The sequence below is a fragment of the Quercus robur genome, chromosome 2 (assembly GCF_932294415.1).
Source record: "Quercus robur chromosome 2, dhQueRobu3.1, whole genome shotgun sequence".
In the NCBI taxonomy this organism is placed as follows: Eukaryota; Viridiplantae; Streptophyta; class Magnoliopsida; order Fagales; family Fagaceae; genus Quercus; species Quercus robur.
The window spans coordinates 14,856,062-14,869,143 of NC_065535.1; the positions used below are offsets into that span (position 1 = coordinate 14,856,062).

The 13,082-nt window shown below is 36.3% G+C and overlaps 2 protein-coding genes across 4 annotated transcripts; one reads left to right on the forward strand and one right to left on the reverse strand.

Moving 5' to 3' along the window:
• Positions 1–1,672: 1,672 nt before the first annotated feature.
• Positions 1,673–6,186, forward strand: LOC126712547 (pentatricopeptide repeat-containing protein At5g42310, chloroplastic). 3 transcript variants are annotated; one of them, XR_007651125.1, is made up of 5 exons: positions 1,673–3,655; positions 4,306–4,458; positions 4,556–4,627; positions 5,373–5,551; positions 5,849–6,186. XR_007651125.1 is itself a non-coding variant. In XM_050411909.1 (4 exons), the coding sequence occupies exons 1-4, from the start codon at positions 1,883–1,885 to the stop codon at positions 5,481–5,483; spliced, it is 2,109 nt and encodes a 702-aa protein (XP_050267866.1). In that variant the 5' UTR covers positions 1,673–1,882; the 3' UTR covers positions 5,484–6,186. The 3 variants fall into 3 exon arrangements, 1 of the variants encoding a protein (XP_050267866.1); XR_007651126.1 differs by having other exon boundaries at positions 5,913–6,186; XM_050411909.1 differs by having other exon boundaries at positions 5,373–6,186.
• Positions 6,187–6,738: 552 nt separating this feature from the next.
• LOC126712548 (inactive metallocarboxypeptidase ecm14) lies at positions 6,739–12,768 on the reverse strand. The gene is made up of 11 exons (XM_050411910.1): positions 12,390–12,768; positions 11,785–11,842; positions 11,601–11,711; positions 11,229–11,366; positions 10,684–10,753; positions 10,543–10,598; positions 10,176–10,301; positions 8,059–8,198; positions 7,531–7,603; positions 7,371–7,445; positions 6,739–7,222 (listed from the first exon to the last, which is right to left on the reverse strand). Exons 1-11 carry the CDS (start codon positions 12,512–12,514, stop codon positions 6,905–6,907), a joined length of 1,290 nt encoding a protein of 429 aa, XP_050267867.1. The 5' UTR covers positions 12,515–12,768; the 3' UTR covers positions 6,739–6,904.
• Positions 12,769–13,082: the final 314 nt, after the last annotated feature.

The window sequence follows — 13,082 nt, forward strand, 5'->3', positions numbered from 1 at the left end:
ACTGTTTAGTTCCAAGATTGACTTTTTTACAACCAGAAAAAGAATTGCAATGGGGTAAACATTGGGTCTTCTTATAATGGGATAAATATTGGGCCCATTTCAAGCATTGGCCTAAACGCAGGAAACAAATCCAACATAGACTAGCCCATTCTAATAATAGGTACAGAACCTCGGACTATTGATCAGGCTCAATTCCCTTCCTAGCCTAGTTTCGAGGTATTGTCCGAACTATTGAGGTAAGTCCTAGAGAATATCAACTTCATCGAGGAAGTTTTTTGAGATTTCCAGATGATTCCACAACAATGAAGGTCACTTGCCTGACATCATTACATTTAATGTAAAGGGATAAGCTCAATAAGATCATAAGTTATCCAGGTGGATGCCTGAACAGTAAGAAAAAGCCTTAGAAAACTCCATTCATGATGAAAAACCAATAAAGAAGAGTCCGATAAGATCATAAATTATCTAGGTGGACAAGGATAAAACGTGAAAAAGGATGAGATAACTCATATAAAAAGGAAGAAAGAAGAAAGAGAAAGGGAACACACAAAATACAAAGAGAGAAACACATAGAGTGAGAATTGTAACATAGAAAGATCATATGAATAAAAGTTTTTTTACGTACTTTTACAAGAGTGAAATAGTCTTTGGTTTCTTGTTCAAATTTCCCACTACGGATTGATTTTAGCCCATAATCTAAATTAATTGTGTTCTTAAGCAAGTAATTAAACACCAGTTAATTTCTTACTTCCACAAGAACCATGATTTTTTTTTTCTTTCAAAATAATCAAATCCTTCAAACAATTTCATTAGTTAGCAGGGTTTTGAAACTATTTAGCAATCTAACAAATCGAGTCTGTCAGACTCGATTTTGCTCTTTGAAATTGAGCAAGCTGGAGTCGAGTTTCAGTTGGAAATTGAGTGTCTCACACTAGAGTTTCGTACTCGAGAGTGAAACACTCAAGTTCCATAGCATAAACACCAACCCAAAGCAAGGCGGAATGAAATCCAAAAACAACGAAGATCACATAGAGATGGAGGGTGTGGGTTTGTTGTTTTTGTTGAAGATCAAACGAATTAGAGGAACAGCACAGTACTCACTCCGGATGAACAACTCTTATCAAACACCAGAGAGAAACAATACAGTCAACAAATCCAAGCAAACCCAGAGACCCATAACGAAATCAACAAACCCACCTGATCAATGTCGTGATTGCAGCTCAGATGTTGACTCGGAACTCAGAGTCGAACTCGGCAGGCCAGTGTGGTGCTTCCTTGTCCTCTTCGCTGTGTGGGTTTGTTCTTCTGAGTTTCAGTTTCTGGGTTTTTGGGTTTTGTTCTTCTGGGCAAGTTTCTGGTCTCCTCTTGTTGCTTCTTGTTATGGAACTCGAGTGTCTCACTCTCAAGTATGAAACTCGAGTGTAAGATACTTGATTTCCTACTGAAACTCGACCCCCCTTTTGCTTGATTTCAAAAAGCAAAATCAGTTCTAATAGACTCGATTTGTTAAATTGCTAAATAGTTTCAAAACTTTGCTAACTAATGAAATTGTTGGGGGATTTGATTATTTTGAAAAAAAAATCCCAAGGACCGTATAGAAAAGTTTAGACTATAGAACAAGGCTGGCCTTCTTGAACAATTTTGGGTGCATTAACACTGAACATATAAAATATCCCCCGTAGCGTCGATACGTGGTCGGGTATTTCGCCTCACAGAAGATTCTGAACCTGCATTCATCTTTCTCACCACTCACCAGCCATCTGCAAAATATCCCATAAATTTATCATATAAAATTTAGTTCCTTCCCTACTGAGCCACCTGTGCTCTCTCTACTCTCGACTCTCCCGTACTCTCTCACTTAGTTAACAATATATAACATAACATGTTTCTTCTGCTCCCGCCATTTCCAACTCGTTTCCCTTCTCTTCACTTATCTTATCCAATACACCACAACCACTATCTCTTCCAACCGCCACTTTCCGTTACTTCCGTCACCGCCCTTGCCACCACCGTTAACGAATCCTCTCTTTCCGTTTCCATTTCCTCAAGACAAATTAACGACTACGACGAAGTAGAAAGCGAAAGCGAACACGAAAACCACATCCATAACCGCCGCTACGACTTCACTCCACTCCTCAACTACCTCTCCAAATACTCAAACTCCGTTTTGGTTTCGGACTCGGACCCTCCAACTTCACTCGACCCGACCGAATTCAAGCTCGCCGAAACATACCGGGCCGTGCCGGCTCCACTCTGGCACTCACTCCTCAAATCTCTCTGCTCCTCCTCTTCCTCCTCCTCCATCGGACTCGCGTACGCCGTCGTTTCATGGCTCCGAAAACACAACCTCTGCTTCTCCTACGAGCTTCTCTACTCGATTCTCATCCACGCGCTCGGTCGCTCCGAGAAGCTCTACGAAGCGTTCTTACTCTCTCAGAAACAAACCCTAACTCGGCTAACCTACAACGCGCTAATCGGCGCGTGTGCTCGCAACGACGACCTCGAGAAGGCTCTCAATCTAATGTCTCGGATGCGCCAAGACGGCTTCCCATCCGATTTCGTTAACTACAGCTTGATAATTCAGTCCCTCACGCGCACGAACAGGGCCGATTCTCCGATCTTGCAAAAGCTTTACAGAGAGCTCGAATGCGATAAGATTGAGCTCGATTGTCAGCTTATAAACGATATCATCGTCGGTTTTGCTAAAGCCGGTGACCTTACCAATGCTATGCACTTTCTAGCTATGGCTCAAGGCAGCGGATTGAGTGTGAAAACCGCAACTCTCGTTGCGGTTATATCCGCATTGGGGAATTCAGGTCGAACCGTCGAGGCCGAGGCGCTTTTCGAAGAAATTAGAGATTCTGGATTGAAACCGAGGACTAAGGCTTACAATGCTCTTCTTAAAGCGTATGTGAAAGCCGGTTCGTTGAAAGACGCGGAATCGATTGTTTTGGAGATGGAGAAGAGTGGAGTTTTGGCTGATGAACACACATATAGTCTTCTTATCGATGCTTATGCGAATGCAGGACGATGGGAAAGTGCGAGGAATATATTGAAAGAAATGAAAGGAAGCAATGTACAGCCTAGTTCGTTCTTGTTTGGTAGGATTTTAGCGAGCTATAGAGATAGAGGGGAATGGCAAAGATCGTTTCAGGTTTTGAAGGAAATGAAGAGTAGTGGAGTAAGGCCTGATAGGCATTTTTACAATGTGATGATTGATACATTTGGAAAGTACAATTGTCTTGATCATGCTATGTCCACGTTTGAACAGATGTTATCGGAGGGGATTGAGCCCGATAATGTTACATGGAACACTCTTATTGATTGTCATTGTAAGTCGGGACGCCACGATAGGGCAGAGGAGTTGTTTGAGGAAATGCAGGAGAAAGGGTATAAGCCGTGTACTACTACGTATAATATTATGATCAATTGTTTTGGGGAGCAGCAGAGGTGGAAGGATGTGAAGGGCTTGTTTGGGAGGATGCAGAGTCAGGGGTTATTGCCTAATGTGGTTACATACACGACATTGGTTGATATTTATGGAAAGTCGGGGAGGTTTGATGATGCGATTGAGTGCTTGGATGTTATGAAGTCTGCGGGGTTGAAGCCGCCTTCCACAATGTACAACGCCTTGATTAATGCCTATGCGCAGAAGGTATGTTGCTTGTTGCCTCTATACAATCACATAAGCAATTTACTTTGAGCGAATATATATGTACTCTATTGCTTTGGCATGGCCATAATAGGATAAGATTATAGGCGTCCTGTGTTATTTGTGCCCTGCATATATCAAAATGCATTTATATTGTTAACAGCATCTTCTATACCTGTACCCTTTTGAGGAAGTGCTAGTAACCTAAGACAAGTCAAACAAGCAGTAGCATTTGAGGTGATCATTGACAGACTTAGCGTTACAGTATTGCATAAACTATGAGATGGCTTAATTATAGTCTATTGTCATAATTAGAAGTTCCATAGTTTTGTTGTGGCTCTGTGCCTTTCAGATATCAAAATGCGTTACTATTGATTATCATCCTTATCTTCTTAAGGAAGCTTTCCTCAATGGGTTTAAACTTTAAAGCTGAATTTGATCACAAACCTCATCGGTAATATACATTGAGGGGGTACGAGTACATGCCCAATGCACCACTTTCTTCCAGAACATTTAAAACAACAGGATATATCAACATAATTGAGTTGAGCTGTGTTGAACACATAGGCTTTTACTTTTTTGAATTGTTTGATTGTGAATAAGATAGTTTTTTGAATATGCATTTGATAGTCTTGAATTCCAACTTTTCACAGGGTTTGTCTGAGGAAGCAATAAATGCATTTAGGGTAATGAGAGCAGATGGCCTGATGCCCAGTCTTTTAGCTCTCAATTCATTAATTAATGCATTTGGTGAGGATAGAAGAGATGCTGAAGCCTTTGCTGTGTTGCAATACATGAAGGAAAATGTATGTTACCATCTAACTACATACCATTTTGTATATTCTAAAGTTCAACTATTCTTGCCATCTTACTATATATCCATTGGGTTCCCCATAATTGCAGAACTTGAAACCAGATGTGATCACATATACTACGCTTATGAAAGCTCTGATTCGTGTTGATAAATTCTATAAGGTATAAATCTATTATATTGCTTTAGAGACCTAAATTAAGGACGCCCTGCTGCCCTTTACCATAGATGATTCTCAGTATTTTTTTTTCAATGTGTAGGTATTAACTATCTACTATATAAGGAAAAAAAAAAATGTAAAAACTAGTCTATTGCACAAGAAAAGTTACTGAATGATAATGTAAAAAGTTATTATTTTCCACTCAAGAAAGATTAGACTTAACAGAAGTTTTATTTCATACGCAGTATGTAGGGACTTAGGAACTCTTTTTTTCCATAAATTTTATCACTCCCACGAATTTCTGAATTTAACTTGTTATGAGGATGTATATAATCATCCTTCATATTTAGTTTCTCTTAAAATGAAATTTTTACTTATAAAAAAAAAAGAGTGGGCAGCATACTAAATTGAAGTACTTGCTAACCTACTTAATACACTTAACAGGCATCATTTGTCTTATTGTGGCTTACCACATCATGAACCCGTTAAGGACTTAAATTTATGTAAGTTTAATAAACATATTAATTAGATTAAACATAGTATATTAAAATACTAAAATTATGATGAAGCTTCATATATTGTCTTTAATTCCATTTGCTCTGACTAAATTCATGTTCGTAAGACTGTGCAGAGCTACCAGGCTGTGAATTTTCATTACAGAAAGGATAATTAATGTTGTACATATATATATATATATTGTTGTTGTTGTTGTTGCTTCTGTATGTGCTGAGTTGAATGGTGTATATTAGGTTCCAGCTGTGTATGAAGAAATGATTTCGTCCGGGTGCACTCCGGATGGAAAAGCTAAAGCAATGTTACGGTCTGCTCTGAGATACACGAAGCAGGCACTGAAATTATAGTTGATGGGCCTCACAGCCAAAGCAAAGTACAGGACTATTGTGTTTGATCAGTTGGTTGTCACTTTGAGGTTAGTGGTCACAATCTTCAGTTGATATTTTCAGCAATGCACAGCAAGGGATGTAGAAGTTTCAGTTTTGTTGAGCGAACGAAAATGTTTAGTCTTGAAGTTCAAGCTACTAATATGAATTTTACAAAGTAAGGGACGGTTTGAGAGTTGGAAATTCTGAAATCCCAAGGAAAAGTCGTGTTATTATTTATATAAAGAACGACGTACAATGAGAGCAATGTTGCAAATGGTGTGCAGATTCTAGAATCTCCTATGCCAATTGATTCTCGTTGTCTGGTTTAAATGGTTTTCCAGCAGATTTTTTATTCATGTTTGGTCTCCATGAGAAAGAAATTTATACTAAGAGAGCGATGCTGTTCAGGAGTTAGGAATGCAAGCAAATGCAGAGCATGGCCAGCATCAAAACACCCGAGGACTTGAAGAACATCCCCCCCAACCCCATCCTCTCCTCTCATTTGAGGTTGTAATTTTTTTCCTTCCTCAGAACCATCAAAAAAATGTTACCTGTATCACGATTGCATCAGTCAAAATACAGAGGATGCGAGTACAGCTTCTAGAATAATTTACTATTTTGTTATTGTTTTGTAAATGAAAGAATCAGTAAAAACATTGGTATAAAATGTTATTCTTCATCAGTTGGGGTGGTCACAAATTAACCTCTGTTTTATTTTGCCATTTTCATTTTCCCGTTATAAATTCAAAAATTGGACTTTTAGTTACTTTTGTTTGTTTACTCTAGCATGTGCCTCAGCAACAAAAATACAAATTAAATGCAAAGATTAGTTCTCCTATCTTTTATTTGTCCCAAATAAGAATATAAGAAAAATGGAAAAAGATGCAATGATGAAAACTCCTCCCATCGTGGCATTATCTATGGTGTTGCATAACTCATCATTGCATCTTTTTTCTCTTTTTTATTTTCAGCTTAGTTCTTGAGAATCGGTGCATTGACATCCATCTTGCATGTGTTTGTTTGTTTTACGAAAAAATGAAAAAGTCACCCACTTTTTTGAAAACTTTTTCAATTCTCCATAAAATGTTTTTAAAAATAAATGATTAATGTATGTCCTAAGAGCATACATTAATTGAACCCTATTTTAAAATAGACTTCCCAACATTTTTTCTCCTTTCTTTTTGCCTTGGCAAACCATAAGTTATAATTATGTTCAGAATGTACCACAAGCCCATGGCAACAATGGTGGTTTAGGTCTTCAAATGAGCTGTGCTACAAAATAAGCAATTGCATTATGGGTTAAGGAATATTTTTGTTGTATATAGACTGTACTAACTTACATCTTTGTCAAAATTTTAACATAAATCACTATTTTGTGTGCCGCTCATCAACGTAAAATGTCAGAGAGGCATAGCTGGAAGAACTGGTCGACTAGACTTGCTTTTTGCAATTCTGGAACAGAACATAAATAATAACAATGCTGAGGACAGCAAGAAGAGCCTGAAATACGTTCTCATCTCTTGCAGCCCAACATCGAGCACCTCCATCTTTTTCCCATGCCTACTGCTCCTCTGCATCAAATACCCATTGAGATACTCATCGATGGATTCCTCCGTCTGCATGTTGGGCAAATGCACCTTTGAATGGACTTCACCGAGTTGTTGTGGACCCAATTTGAAAATAGTGAAAAATGCAGCAGACCAGTCATTGAGAACTCTCTGAAAGCCAAAAAGAAGAAATTGTTAAAGAAATGTGATCCTATTACTCTCATTCTCAATCAACTGCAGACTCCCTCTACTCAAATGAAGGAAGAAAGAAGATAATCAAAAGCATTGAAAAGACATGGAGCAATCCAAACTAACACACATTGAAGGTAGTGAGGTCAGTGGGATTGAACATTTTAAAGCAGTCTTTGGACGAGGCTGCTCCATCTCCATATATCTGTCAGTCAGTGCAAAATGGTAAGGATGTGAATGAGTCAAATTGAAGTAAGCAATTACAGGATGAGAATTCTGATTTCATAAACCTCAAATGTGAACGCCATGGGCACCCTTATAATGTCATACATGTAATCCGTTGCTGTCCCATGTGCCAAATACCTAAAATAGAGCAAAGACAAACTAATAAAAAGATGTAATTGAACATGTTTAAATGGTAAATTTCCATGTTCCTAATGACTCCTTAGAGTTAAGACCTGATGAACATGAACAACCTTATATGATGTGCCATACTGCCATGTACCTAAAATATAAGCTAACATTAAACTAATGGAAAAAAAATCATAATTAACACCTCAAATCTGTTTCCCAATTGGATCTTCTAGACTCACTGAATATCAGCACTCTTTAGCTTCAAGACCATGTATTTTGCATTTAATATATGGATGGAAGATAATTGTTCACAATCCTCATAGCCAGATTCTTGATTCAATCTCTAAGGCCATTGTCTTAGTCAGCATTGAGGTGATTGCTCTACATAAATGAGCATCGAGTCTCCTCTAACTAATGGAATGTTTTCACGATGATCACTGATCTCAATATAAAGTAATACTAACCCCACGGAGCCTCCACCTGACCCAGTCATGCAACGGTTTTGGCAATGAAGATGGTTCACTTCTTCAAGCAACAGTTTCATCTGGTGTGAAGAAACTCCATCAGGTGTAGTGTTTCTATGGTCATATGGCATAAAGAGAGCCTGAACAAACAAGCAGCCAAAGAAGTTAGCTGTATGCAAAAGTATATTGTAAATGATGGCAAAAATTAATTGTACAGGAAAAGAAAAACATTCAAATAGAATCTAAATAATGTATTTCAAATTATAGAAAATCAGTACTTCTAATTCATAATTAGGAGGGCCTTGAGTTCCCCCAGACAGCATTGACAATCCAAATTTCCACTAATTGCATCAAACAAGCACAATGCCAACTAGGCACAAATGCTGGAAAATTCTTTCATCTATGTAATCATTGATAGGCATATATGACTGGGTTCTGGGAGGGGGAGAAGTAAGAAAAATTACGAACTTGACCCTTAACCCATGTGTTATATTTGGTTTTCTTCGGCACAAGGATCATCTTATTTCCTCTCTACAAAACATGATGTCTGTCCTTCTATCTAAGATACTTTGTGAGCTTTTGTCTTTCCTCAATGGATTTTTAAGACTCATATATTAGGCTGTAAATGAACTGCTCGAGCTCAGCTCAAGGAAAAAACTTTTTATGTTCATTTATTTAGCAAATTAACCAAGCTCACATTCAGATTTAGGCTCAAATATAAAATGAGCTAAGCTCAAACATAATAATGTGTTCGGGAATAAGCTCATAAGTGTGAGGCTTGATTTGAGTATATACATAACCTTAAATGTTTTAAATGCATACATATATAAAAATATACTTATAAAAACTTGAGAATGGATTGTGTTAATTTGTAAATAAGTTTATAAGATATTAATTTATTACTTTTAATTTATTGATAACATAAATAGCTCATTTCACAATAAATATTATATATAATTTTTAACAATACAAGGTTGGTGAATTTAATTTTTATAGGTTCATAACAAAAAATCATTATATCTAATTAACTCAAATAATATAATTTCAATTATGAATTAGTTATTAATTATTACTATATATTTGCGAATGAATAATTTTTTTTTGCTCATGATGTCATTATATATATGGGGAAAGAATAATTTAGTCGAGCAGCTTGTGACAAAATCAAGCTTAATTGACAAGAAAACGAATCAAACTTGAGCGTGCAATCTAGTTTGGTGATGAGGTCCACCGCTCAGCATGTTTCATATGCAAAAACATGCAACATCTTAAAGAAGCATTAGGAAAACCAAATCACTCTTTTTCTGGGTAAATCTGAAAATACCTTAACACATTCTTCTTTTTGGATGTGGTTATGGCAGATCTGGTGCTCAATCTATATTTTATTGCTGATAAATTTTGCAATCATTGGTTTGGTGGTGAAGGAGGAGATTATAGGAGTATTTGTTGCTTATGTTTCCCTGGAAGATTTTCATATGGAAAGATCACATTAGGTATGAGAGAGACTTTTAGGGGGAGTGTTACAAAACTGAGCTGACGCAAGTCAAACAATTAATAGGTTATTTGAATTGAGCTTCACAAAAATTACAAGCTAGAATCAATATTACTATCAATCCAACCTAACTAGCCCCATTTGAACACTGCTTACATACACGAGCTAGTTAACAAGCCTATAGAAGCACATCTGTCATCCTAACCAAGACTAATTTTGATCTCAACCGGCTTGTTCGTGTAATGTGGCAGTGTTTGTTAATTTTAAATAAAAAAAATTCACGATAACCCTTGCACATGAACCCAGTATCTTCCCACACAATATGTCCTGTCCAAGACATTAAACAAGGCAGAACCAACCAAAACACAGCCAAGCTAAAGCTGTTTATGAGCCATTATGATAATTTTTTTTTCCTTGAAAGGTGGTAGAGCACAACGAAAATAACAAGAATGTTAAAGACATGAATAGTTTTCAATTCATTCAATTGTTAGACCCTCTTTTAATGCTATAATCTTGGGTAGACAGTTGATAAATTATTAATATAAAACTTTTTGAAGGCAAAAAGCACTTGCACAGTCCACAACAGCCAACAGTGAATGTTGGCAGGAACCTCAATAAAACTTACCTCCATTCCAGAGTGCACATTAACCCATACATGTGGATCAAAAGATATAGCAAGTTTCCGCATTATTTGAGTTTCCGGCTCACTAAAAGGACCAGTACCAGGATTTTCCTCATACGGATCATAGTCCTGTAATTAAAGAACAAAAATGAGAAAAACTATCAAAGGATAGCATAACATTGAGTATAAAATCCTTAAATAATTAAACCTAATGCCTCACCCATAACCCAAAAGTGTAAAAGTGCTGTCAATCAATTTTAAAAAGGTCCACCTCAGCATATTTACCAAATTAATACATCAACACCAACAAGCTTTAGAGATGTACACAGCATGCGTTACAAAATATAAAAAATGATAAGAGATGACAAACCTTCTCCTTCTTGCCCCAGTCAACACTCCAATTTCGGTTGAGATCAACCCCTCTCCCTGCCCAAAAATACAAACTTAAGGATTTCAGTATATTTCCAAGTAGTCATCTAACTTTTGAAGAAAGAAAAGTCAGGAGCATGACCATTTCTCCTCTCACAAAGATCCCCTGCTTCAACAATCTTGCGACCATTCACATTTTCCATTGGTACTACCTGACATTTCATAGCATATCAGCATAATAAAATTACCAAAGTTCTGTACAGTATTTCCCCAAAAATAGCAAAGGCAGTCACATTTCAAACAATTTAATCCTTTGGGTATAAAGGCGTGTCCTTTTATCACTGCAATAACGTTTTGATACAGCTCAGGCATGTCTTTCTAACTAAATATCAATCTGAGACTTTGTAGAAAAACAACCATAAAGTTTTTACTGATCAACTAAGTTCCAATGATCAATCTAATGTTTGATAAAGTACATAAACACGACCAACATGGAAGGATATATTCTCCCTGAGCATCTAACTTTGTGACACAGATATTGATACAGCACTGAAAGCCATTCCATTCACTCAGTGAGCTTGTATATAGGCACCAATGTAGCAAGTTGATAATGTGGATCAAAATCCAAAGCATAATTTCAATTAACTCAGTAGAAGAAAAATGCTCTGGAAATTTAATTAAAGTTACCTTTATGACAAGCTTGTCAAGGGTACTGTTTAGAGAAGCTGAGTCCACGTTGGGTAGAAACTGCTCTTCACTTAAGATTGACAAAATCCGGAAAGCAAGTTCAGTTGAAATGAGTTCCCTTCCATGCTGACCAAAACTCTGGAAGACAAGGAATTATCTGTCAAAAACAGCAGCAATTACCGATCTGAGATTATCTATCCACTACATGTTGGAAATAAGATTTCCAAAGTACATTCTTTTTATATTTCTGATATCAATAGTTTACGCTTAACAACTGGACAAAATTAATGCCTAACAAGCAACTGCTTAGTTAAAATCTTGTTAAAGGAGTCCATATGTGATCCAACACTGGCACTTGTGTAGAGAACTTACAAGAAGGATCCGAAACTTTGAGCTGTCATCATTATCTTTCCTTCCTCTGCAATATGTGACCACTGAGATCTCTGCCTGGTAGCCCTTATTTATAGATTTAATTGTTTCCATCTGTTAAAGACATTAATAATCAGAAATTGAAATCAAGCGTTATCACTAACGAAGATAAATCACAACAACCTACAGTGAGTTTATCCGGGTGCCGATGGACCAAACCATTTATCATCTCCATCAAATCACCACTGCAAAATTCCAAAGAACAAACAAAGAAAATTAAAAATCACCATGATATTTGTTGGATTAGCTATATTCCAAAAGCTTAAGCTGAAAAAAAAAAGGGCACAGCTAGGCATATTAAACAAATAAATTGGATAAGAGGGATCTAAATTCCAAACCAATAGTTTTTTTTTTTCCTTTCTTTCTTTCCTTTTATGGGACTAGTTTAGTTAGTTCAGTTGAATATACAAAAAATGAAACAAATTTTTTTCAAAAAAAATTCAAATTCCAGGATCAATTTCTCAACAACCAAACGGAGCATAAAAAATAATCAAGACCCAGATTGAATTTTCACAGGTTCAACTAAAAAAGAAACAATTTTTGACCTATAAAACCACGTAAGCTTTACTACAAAGTTGCAAGATTCAAACAAAATATGAACTTTATCAAATCGAAATCACCAATTCCAACAAAACCCATTATTGTCCTACAAATTCCGAAGAATCAAAGAGCAGAAATAGAAAATCTGGGCAAAAGGAGAGAAAATAGAGAGTGGGTTTGATAGGGAATTACCTGGAATGGTAGAGATCGCGGTTGATGGGCACTAATGGCGGGTGAGTGAGATTGTCATTATCCCCATTAACGAGGAAGAAACTTTGCAGAAAAGCAAAGAAGAAGAGTGAAAGGAAATGACCCATGTTAAAAGCAATTGAAGAAGAACAACAAGATTCTTCTGTGTAGCTCGATTTGCTTTCATTTCATTTTTGTTTGCACAAAAAAATGTGACATTTTCGCCTATGTTTGTTCGGAGCAGTGGAAAAAAAAAAAAAAAATGTAAACAATTATGAAAGAAAGACTTTGCTTTTGGAATTTTGGATGATTGAAAAGGTTAGAGAGAGAATGTATGGAACTTCTGACAGTTTTGGTCTACGAAATTGTTCACATTCAACAATGGATTTCTTTTGATAATTGATCCAGTCGGGTTTTTATTTTTTATTTGTTTTTTTTTCAGATAAATTCGGATTTTAATGGTTGGATTTTTTTTTTGGGGAAAATCAGAGGTGAAATATACCATGTTTCCATTTTGAATAAATGCTGCATTATATTTGCATTTGATTTTTTTTTAACTCTCAAAATAATTTGAAGATACCTCGTTTATATTTTCAAATAAATCATATAAATATAAGGTTATTATTGACTGTTATAGGTGGAAAAATTTTTTTAATTAGAATTAATAACAATTTAACACATAAAATTTATTATGAA